Raw genomic sequence first — 9,901 nt, 5'->3', positions numbered from 1 at the left:
CGTCAGCTGAGACATTCAGATTGTGCCCGTAAAATTGTGCTGTTCGATTTGAAAACGTTTCCAAATTTCTGGCTCTCCGCAAAATATTGTGCTTATTTTTATTTTAAAACTATAACGCGGTTAACTAAAGACAATGAGTGAACCTGAGGGAAAGGTGAGTCAACATATACGTCTGCCTTATGGGTACTGCTCCTTCGTTTATAAATAATTAAAAACAAAATCAAAAAGCGTTATGAATAATTTTCAAAATTAAAAAATCCCGTACGCGTTATGAGATTTCTCACCATTGCGTCGCGATATATCGATAGCTAACGCGAATAGGCACATTTCGTTAAGAGTTCCACCACTAAGCTCACGAGGAGAACACGGAATAAAATCAATTTTTATTGAAATTTTAACCGAACGAAAATTCCGCTAAAGCTCAATTAAATGCCAGTGCGAACTGCATTTTGCGAGCTATTTCGGTGATAAGATCTTTGGGTGTTCTTTTGAAGGGTTTGCTAAGAGCAGAGACCCTCGTTTTCCGACCGTGTGCGTTCATTCAAAGCCGCAAAAGTGGATACCGAAACAGTGAAAATCGAGGATTTGATGGACTCAGATCCTGAAATCGAGTTCATTGAAAAGGACAGCGGGATGTCGTCGTTGGGCGGCAGCAAGGACGAAACGCCCGAGCGGCGGGCAGTGGCCGCCGTAAGTAAAAACGTGGTGGCCCCTTGTAACCCCCTTGGAATCCAATACCCCTTGATTCCTCCTCAGTTTCTTATCGTGCTCACGTAATTGGCGGTCAATCTGAAGCACAAAAGCGACTGACTTAATACCCTATACTAATGATCTTGTTTTCCCTTTTATTTTTTACAGACTACAAATGAGCCACAAGGCGAGAACTACGATGATGTAAGTGGACCCTGTTTGTAAACACAACACGCAATCTAACCTCAAAGTTAATGAGGGATCAATACAAAAAGGACTTTTTAGGGGTTTTTAGCTGAAAAGAGATTATAAAGGCATCCTGTACTTTAGAGTAGATTAGCTAAGTTCAGAAATGTTAATTTTGTTACTTTCCCATCAAATGTATCAGCTGTTGACCAAAACGTGCACTTGATAAAGTTCATTGTCCATCATTTACTTCTTAGAATGTAGAAGTAGGTTTTTTTAACAAGTTCGTTCATCATGCCTAAGATTTTATTAAGTAACTTTAGTTGGGTTGTTGAATTTGTATTTCTAAAAATCTCAGTTCAGTTTGTTTAAGCCCAAAAGTATTTTGGAATTCGCTTTCATTCAAAATGTGTATCTCTTAATGACCACTGATAAAGATGGTGAATCATCTGAAATTCTTTGCATACTTCAAAACTAAAAGGAAAATATTGTATTCTTTTTTATTAGAAACATTTTTACGCATACATCACATTAGTTATGATCATTTCTTGTTTACTATTTACTTTCTATCAAATTCACTAATACTCAAATTCATTTACATCCAGGAACCCGATGAGACGGCGTCTGAGCGTTTCTGGGGCCTGACAGAGATGTTCCCGGAACCATTGAGAAACGCAGTCGGTGCCGTGAGCAACGCCACAGTGAAGGGCATCAAGGGATTCTACTCGTTCTCGTGCAGCGCCAGCTGGATATTTTTCACCAGCTCGGTCATTCTGTTCGCCCCGGTCATCTTTGAGACGGAGCGCGCCCAGATGGAGGAGCTGCATAAGTCGCAGCAGAAGCAGGTTCTTCTTGGACCCGGCAGCGCGATGGGTCCCGGAGGATCCTCGCCCAGCTTACCCTTGATTCGTTAACCGAGAGATACTCTACCACATACGCATATTAGCTCTACGATAACCGGCAGCGGAAATCCGGAAATTGCCACACGTTAGCTTAAGTTTGTCGATACCAATCAATCCCAGTCGAAATCGAAAGGCGAAGGACGTCCACAAATGGCCGATGCAATAGTAATTCTACAAAATAGCACCTATTCATTAAATGCCACTCCATAGCCCAGCATTTACGCATTCACAATCCCAGAAATCCCGGACCTAAATAGGACGCCCTCTTCGATCGAAACGAGCAGTTGAAAAACTTCAGATAGGTGTTAGCATTGTAGTTGGCGTACAGTGTATAAACAAAGCAAACACTACGGTTTAAACCAATTAATAAAACTACGTTTATTAATAGTTAAAAATCCAGTAGATTTATTCCTTGTGTATCTAGTAGATGTAGTTTTACGAATACGTTTATTTAGAGTTTATCATCGAATTGAAACTAAGGGCTGCCCAAATATTCCCTAGGAATCGGATGATCCGTAAAGTATCGTCGGAATTCTCCAGCGTACTTGTTCCTCAAATTCCTTTCCCCGAATTCGTTGAATCGCTGTGCCAGGAAAACATAAACATCCAAAACTTTGGAATGAGCAGAGAGTTTCTTGAAGGACTGAGCCGCACGCTCCAAAATGTCCAGAGATTTAAGAAGCTGCGCCTTTCGCTCCTCCACATTATTTTGATTAATGGCCAGCAGACAGCGAACAAACACGAAATCTGTTTTGGCTCGTTCATAGAGGCCACCATTGATGTGAATGTCGTGCATGCAACGTTTGATTGCCTGATAGGCCTTCTGTGGCATTCCAAGGAGCAGTAGTTGCTGTGCTAGCAGTAGATCCACCAAAGCCAGCTCATAATCCATCTGTGAGTCGGCCATATCCTCAGCCACGCGAAGCAGAAGCATAGTAGTTTCGCTCGAAAAACGACCATCTGCCATGCCACAATATCCAAGTAAGACTTGAACCCTCATCTTTTGGAGAAAAGGTAAATTATCCTGAGAGGCCAGCTTGTCCAAGAGGCGCCTAGCGTTAAAGAACTCTCGCTTGGCCACGTATATAGATGCTCGTTGCATTATGGCATCTGAGGGATCTAGTAAATAAAGCTGATCACAGGCTTTTAATGCATCATGCCAACGGCATTGGTAAATTCCCGCCTGAATAGTTACATGGCACTGGCTGATCATCCAGCCCTCGGCGCTGGGCAACCGCGAAAAACGCTCCTTCGCACGATGAAGGAGTACTTTCGACAACTGGGGCTCTCCCTGCAACTGAAGCCACAGGGCGTAACTGGCCAAAGCGCTTCCTAGTCCTGCAGATCCATTGCCAAATCGATCTCTGGCTGTCAACAAAACTTGGGAGTACAAAGCAGCTAGTTCATGCCTTCCGTAAGCAGACCACACAGCACTTCGTAAAGCCAGAGCCTCTGAAGCGTGATCCGCAAAGTTGTTACGATTAGTGAGATTATCGCTGTGCTGGAGGAGATCGAAAAGCCTTAAAGGTTGATATCCAGCCACTGTTCCAAGTTTTACAGCGAAATGGAGAGCTAAAGTGTAGTTCTGCAGCAGAGAACCATCAACTTCGTTTGCTTCTTGTACGCTCTTTTGAACAGCGGATAAGGGGAGCTCATCTCTGAGCAGGCAGTACCAAGTATTGGCCAGGTTAAGACTCCTTTTGTCACCGTGCTCCTGGGCAAGCATTATACTTTCCCTTAGCGCTGCGAGAGCTTCATCACGATGACCAAAGGTGGCATGTAGCACTGCTAGATTAACGCAAAAGTACTGGTAGCCCTTCTCCTGGCTCATAAGCCTCACAGGACTTCTGTCCAAAGCTCTGTGAAGCGCAGAGAGTGCATTATAGTAATCCCTGACTCTTAACTGATTCATGTAGCCCAGAAAGTAGGGAGTAGTTATAAGTGGCAGGTCGTGAATGATCTCCTGAACCTTTTTTTGGAGTTCCAAGGGAGGCAAAGCCTTCCGTTCGTTGCTTTCCAAGAGTTCCGACTGCTTGTTGATAAAGAACTTTGCCTGTTTCGGCGCCCATATGCTCAGAGGATTGCGTTCTTGAGCAATTCGAGCAATGACCTCGACTTTTTTCTTTGTTTGAGGATCTACGGGCTTTTCTGATGTAGGATTTGGAGGTGGAGTATCTTCTCTGTGCAGGATTCCCCCAGCTACGGATATTCTGGAACCGGAAGCAGCAGCTCGAACTCCCCTTTCGTAATAGGTGCAGATGTTCTTGTACATATCCATCATCTCTGGGAAACTAAGGCGCTCTAGGACTACACCCACTCTACGGACATAAATGCCAACCATGCTGAACTGGCTAATGCCGTAGTTTTCGTTCAGAATCTCATCTATATTCTGGATCTCAGCGAAGTCAAACAAGGATTCGATGCTGCCAGCACAGAACTCAGACATTGCTTTTTCAAAAGATTCCAGCATTAGAGTATCCAGTTTGTATCTTCCTGTGGTCAGCAAACTATGTAACTCATTGTAACTTTTATCCGCCTCCTGGACAAGTTTGAAAACCAGCATATAAAACATTCGGCGTCGCTGGGTGCGCATGGATATGCCAGTGTCCAAACAAGACTTCTTATGCTATAAATATATAGAAAAAATGGATTTTGAAAGTGTAAAAAGTACATAGGTGCACCTACAATCACATATTGCTTAAGCAATATCAGCACGGTTATCTTGTGTGCCGTTGGCGTTTCGATGCGGGGAGGATCAAGCTTGGAGGAGGGCTCCAAGGTGTCCAACTCCTCAAACAAATCCATGATTAATTAAAGCACGCAAGTTCTAATATTCAGTTTGCCGGCAAAATGTAAACACAAGAAATTCTTAGCAACAGCCAACTTAGCTTCGTCAGATTTGCCAACAAGTATTAAACACGAGAGTGTGGCAACCCTAGAGGGCGCGCCTTTTAAATTTTATACTCATGATCAAAACAAAATATACAATTTAATTTAATTATCTAAAAAGTTGTTTTTATCGTAAATATCATAAAAAAAACAGATTTTATGAGTTGTCTGCAGGTTTTAAAGAAATGAAACATACGAAATTCAAATAACCCACGGTCGTTACACACATTTTTCTATTTACTGATACCTGGCGAACCTATAAAAACACCAAATAAACTATTACTGATTAGCCGCGCTTCATAGAACTGCCCATACGGTCAAAGTCCAAAAAGCGACAAAAAATGCACACCACTAGGTCTATACGCTTCTCCAATTTGTATTTGCTTTAAATAAACGAAAGCACAAAGTTCACTAGTCAACTACCCTGTTAAACGCTAGCCAAAATGTATAAATGTGTAATGTGGAATAGGTAATACAACGAATGCGTCATGGGACATCCGAATCCATCCTACAAGACGAATGGGAAGATGGAGCGTCGCTGGCGAGGGTAGTCCTTGAACTCCTTCTTGTAGTTGCGGTGCTTAGCCAAAGCCCAAACAGTCATCTGGAAAGCTCCAGCGAAAGCAAACAGATATGCAGCCAGGCAAGAAGTCAGCACTGAGAAGGAAACCCAGGCACCGATCTCATAGGTGTAGTTGGGGCAAGAAACCAAGCTAAAGTTTGGGAAATGCAAATTGTTAATATTGATCTACTGATGGATAACGTATTTACTCACTCAAACAGCTTGGTTAGGGGATTTCCATCGGGCACGGGAATCTTGCGCACTTTGGTTCCTGGTGGACGCAGGTTGCGCAGTGCAATGTGCACCGAAAAGTTGCCCAGTTCGCAGAGCTAAAAATTGAATATGAGGGGTTAGATTGGAAGTCTATTAAAAGTGCTACTTAAATACTTAAATAATACTTTACACTTCAATATCAAAATTGTATATAATTAAAAAGTTAAGCTTTACTTAAATAAACGCTCTTAGTAATATGACTAATTAGTATTGGGATGGGAAATGCTGACAAATTTCGTAACCTATCTAATAAGATTCTAGGTAATGATTATGTTCCTATTCAGTTGATTATAGAATATGTTAATTATTATTAACTTATTCAAAAGTAAATGAATAAAAGGTCTTCCCTAAAAAAAATATTATTAGCTAAACGAACTTTAAATAAAAAAAATAAATTTAAGCTTCAAATAACATACAAAAAGTTACGATCTTTTTTGATTCAGACCCAAATTTTTATACAACAGCGGTGTCGAAATGTAAAAAAAAAAACCGGTACATTACGGAAACACATAACCCAAATCCATAAACCATAGACCCGAAAACTTACAGCAAAGGCACCAAGAGCCGCCCAAACAGTGCACATGCAGGGCGAGGTGAACTGAGGATGGTTCACATGATAGGACACATAGGCGGTGAATCCCCAATAGTAGGTGCAGTTCTTAAAGAGATTTCTTAGGGGCATGGTGGCGTGTGAGAATCGATGGACGAAGATCGTCTCCAGCAGACGCTTCACATAGTGGACCGTATAGCAGCCGGCGGCAATGCTGAAAATAAAAGAAAAGAAAGCGGGTTACTAGGTGAACCACCATCCAAAGTTCGTGGATAATTATGCATAGCTGTTGCGTTTCAGTTTGCATAAGCGACGAGGTCGATTAGGTCGAAAATCGAAAGATTTCAGCGACTACTTTCTATTACTCACTGGGTGGTTAGGGAAATCGGCAAAGAGGCCGCTTTGCCGTAGACCAACTCTGGTCGGAAGTAGAAAAGTAAGTATACGATGAGGGGTCCGGCGTATTCTGCCAAGAAAACTGTTTTCCAACCAATCTGGGGACCCAAATCTTTAACATAGACCTTATCGCCGGATCGCAGGGACAGGGATTCCAGGGTATCCGTGTCCTTAAGACTCTTTCCCTTCAGCTCCAAACGTAGCGACTGCCGATTGGCATCCGGGGTTTGCTTCAAGCTCTTGTGAATTAGGGCTCTCAGGTCGCCGATGGGCGTGGCGCCGGAGGGCACCTTCACCTTGCCGTACGGCTTGCTATTTTTCGCGTTCACAATCTCGAGCTCCATTTTGCGTCCGGTACGTTTGCTATCTGTGCTGTCTAAAATGGAAAAATCGCCGATAGCAGGTGGGAAGCAGTGTGACCGGGTTGTATGGTACGAAAATAAACTTAGCTGAGATATGGTTACACAATAATGGGCTTTAAATTAAATTTGTCTGATTGTAAAAATTTCCATTCAATTAAATAATATATTAAAGTATGGTAAAATAATTTTATTTTTATTTGGTAATATAATATGTTTTACAATAAATTATTTTGAAGTATTGTAAGTAATAATGATCGATTATACATCAGTTTACAGTTTCCGTTAAGCAAAGTCAAACTCGAAAAAATATTGAATAAGAACTATGTATTAAGCAGTCGTTGTCTTAACACTCAGCACATCACACATTTAAAACACTTCCACGCTCGCTCAAAATTACTTTTAAATCTTCCAGTCAGGTTGTGATATCAAAATTATAGTCGGTATAGAACACAGTGCCATACGAAAGGAAAGCCAAAGGTAAAGCAAATTTAAAAGTTTTGGTAAAAGTAAAACAAAGAATGCCTTGAATTTAAATTCAGAGTAAAAGTAGGTTGTCTTAGCAAAGAATTTTATTCAGCCAGTTAAGTCTGTACGTTATCAAGGTCTTGTTTAGAAACTGTTTCAAAATATTTTATTATTTTATATTGTGGTGAGTTTTCAAGACGAACGTGTAGACGAAAAATTAGGTCAACAAAATTTTTCTTTTTTAAATATACAACAGTTATTAAATGTAAAAAACAAAGATCATTCAAGATTTTGAAAACGTGTAACTTCTTCGATTGTTTTCAGTGTTTCGGTATGTTTTAAAATGCGAATAAAGATTTTTTAGTGCATTTTTGATTGACCGAAAGTGTGTAGGAACCCCGTTCGTAGACATTCGTTTAAAAATCATTTGACAATTGCAGCGACTACAAGCAAAAAAGCAAAGCGGATTTTATCAAAGAGTATTCATTATTTAAATAGTTGGTGATTAAAATAAAAAGAATCTTCTCGAAAGTCACAAGAAAACGTAAGTTTTAAAATTCTTATTTAGTTTTTAACCATTATAATGGCAGTAACAAATGTGAGCGAAAAAGTGCATATCAAGGTCTTTGTTCGGCCATTTTGTTTTCTCTTATTCAACCCTCTGCGTAATTAGAAAATTAGAAATTGGCAGCTACGCATTTCTTATTTCCCAATAAATTGGCATCAAAACTCAAACAAATCTATTAATAAAGGTTGCGTTTGTTTTTCGCCAAGATTTATTGGCAAATTGTGAAATTCGTAATTACGCCTTTGAAAATTCGAGAAGTTGCACACATACGCACTTGTGTGTATCTCATTACCACTTTACTTAATTCAAGGCTTAGTTTCTAAATTGTAAATTCCTTTTTTGCTCAAATTAAATAAGGCCACGTCTGAAAAATTTAAATTTGCTTGCAACTTTACGTCATCGGTATACACACGAAAAATGTGTATGTATGCACTTTCGGCTGCGTATACATGCATACACACCACCATAAAAGTGACTAAGCAACGGAACAAAGGTTTCTCAATTTCCCTTTGTGCCCCTGTTTCTTAATTTCCCTTTGTTGAAATAACCCGAAAGAGGAAAAGAGAACTCGAAGCGATAGAAAATCTGAACTTAAACTTTGAAAACTAAGCAGGCGTCGAAAAGTTCATTACGATTAGTCATAGGGGAAATTCAATCAGTTGTGAAATTTCACCAAGCTGAATCAGATCTGAATTTTTACTGACGTTCCATCTCTCAATTTTCTGCCCGCAGAATAATCCAAAATGCAGATCTTTGTGAAGACCTTGACTGGAAAGACCATCACTCTGGAGGTGGAGCCTTCGGACACCATTGAGAATGTGAAGGCCAAGATCCAAGACAAAGAGGGTATTCCCCCAGATCAGCAGCGTTTAATCTTTGCTGGCAAGCAACTAGAAGATGGCCGCACTCTTTCCGATTACAACATCCAGAAGGAGTCCACTCTTCACTTGGTTCTCCGTCTCCGTGGAGGTATGCAGATCTTCGTGAAGACCCTGACAGGCAAGACCATTACGTTGGAAGTGGAGCCTTCGGACACCATTGAGAACGTGAAGGCCAAGATCCAAGACAAGGAGGGCATTCCCCCAGATCAGCAGCGTTTGATCTTTGCTGGCAAGCAACTAGAAGATGGCCGCACTCTTTCCGATTACAACATCCAGAAGGAGTCCACTCTTCACTTGGTTCTCCGTCTCCGTGGAGGTATGCAGATCTTCGTGAAGACCCTGACAGGCAAGACCATTACGTTGGAAGTGGAGCCTTCGGACACCATTGAGAACGTGAAGGCCAAGATCCAAGACAAGGAGGGCATTCCCCCAGATCAGCAGCGTTTGATCTTTGCTGGCAAGCAACTGGAGGACGGACGCACACTGTCGGACTACAACATTCAGAAGGAGTCCACCCTTCACTTGGTTCTCCGTTTGCGTGGAGGTATGCAGATCTTCGTGAAGACCCTGACTGGCAAGACCATCACTCTGGAAGTGGAGCCATCCGACACCATTGAGAATGTGAAGGCGAAGATCCAGGACAAGGAGGGTATCCCTCCAGACCAGCAGCGTCTGATCTTCGCCGGAAAGCAGCTCGAAGATGGACGCACACTGTCCGACTACAACATCCAGAAGGAGTCCACACTTCACTTGGTTCTCCGTCTCCGTGGAGGTATGCAGATCTTCGTGAAGACCCTGACTGGCAAGACCATTACGTTGGAAGTGGAGCCTTCGGACACCATTGAGAACGTGAAGGCCAAGATCCAAGACAAGGAGGGCATTCCCCCAGATCAGCAGCGTTTGATCTTTGCTGGCAAGCAACTGGAGGACGGACGCACACTGTCGGACTACAATATCCAGAAGGAGTCCACCCTTCACTTGGTTCTCCGTTTGCGTGGAGGTATGCAGATCTTCGTGAAGACCCTGACTGGCAAGACCATCACTCTGGAAGTGGAGCCATCCGACACCATTGAGAATGTGAAGGCCAAGATCCAGGACAAGGAGGGTATCCCTCCAGACCAGCAGCGTCTGATCTTCGCCGGAAAGCAGCTCGAAGATGGACGCACACTGTCCGACT

General features: G+C 42.0%; 4 protein-coding genes across 5 annotated transcripts in view; 2 read left to right on the top strand and 2 right to left on the bottom strand.

Moving 5' to 3' along the window:
• Positions 1-44: 44 nt before the first annotated feature.
• Positions 45-2,173, top strand: LOC108108138 (mitochondrial import receptor subunit TOM22 homolog). 2 transcript variants are annotated; one of them, XM_017216064.2, is made up of 3 exons: positions 45-154; positions 859-894; positions 1,482-2,173. In XM_017216064.2, exons 1-3 carry the CDS (start codon positions 134-136, stop codon positions 1,788-1,790), a joined length of 366 nt encoding a protein of 121 aa, XP_017071553.1. In that variant the 5' UTR covers positions 45-133; the 3' UTR covers positions 1,791-2,173. The 2 variants fall into 2 exon arrangements, with proteins under 2 accessions (XP_017071553.1, XP_017071552.1); XM_017216063.2 differs by lacking the exon at positions 45-154 and adding an exon at positions 337-690.
• Positions 2,127-4,660, bottom strand: LOC108108137 (anaphase-promoting complex subunit 5). The gene is made up of 2 exons (XM_017216062.1): positions 4,464-4,660; positions 2,127-4,404 (listed from the first exon to the last, which is right to left on the bottom strand). The coding sequence occupies exons 1-2, from the start codon at positions 4,581-4,583 to the stop codon at positions 2,254-2,256; spliced, it is 2,271 nt and encodes a 756-aa protein (XP_017071551.1). The 5' UTR covers positions 4,584-4,660; the 3' UTR covers positions 2,127-2,253.
• A 367-nt stretch (positions 4,661-5,027) lies between these two features.
• On the bottom strand, positions 5,028-6,851 carry LOC108107576 (very-long-chain enoyl-CoA reductase). Its single transcript, XM_017215137.2, has 4 exons — positions 6,422-6,851; positions 6,050-6,266; positions 5,443-5,558; positions 5,028-5,380 (listed from the first exon to the last, which is right to left on the bottom strand). Exons 1-4 carry the CDS (start codon positions 6,790-6,792, stop codon positions 5,176-5,178), a joined length of 909 nt encoding a protein of 302 aa, XP_017070626.1. The 5' UTR covers positions 6,793-6,851; the 3' UTR covers positions 5,028-5,175.
• An 839-nt stretch (positions 6,852-7,690) lies between these two features.
• Positions 7,691-9,901, top strand: part of LOC108107981 (polyubiquitin) — a 5,050-nt gene continuing 2,839 nt past the window's right edge. The window contains 2 exon segments of the mRNA XM_017215823.2: positions 7,691-7,819; positions 8,576-9,901. The exon segment at positions 8,576-9,901 is cut by the window's right edge and continues 672 nt beyond it. Of these exon segments, the coding sequence (XP_017071312.2) occupies positions 8,587-9,901 (1,315 nt within the window). The 5' untranslated portion in view covers positions 7,691-7,819; positions 8,576-8,586.

Source organism: Drosophila eugracilis, unplaced genomic scaffold (assembly GCF_018153835.1).
Source record: "Drosophila eugracilis isolate 14026-0451.02 unplaced genomic scaffold, ASM1815383v1 contig_2088, whole genome shotgun sequence".
NCBI classification, from domain to species: Eukaryota; Metazoa; Arthropoda; class Insecta; order Diptera; family Drosophilidae; genus Drosophila; species Drosophila eugracilis.
This window is presented reverse-complemented; position numbering and strand designations above follow the sequence as displayed.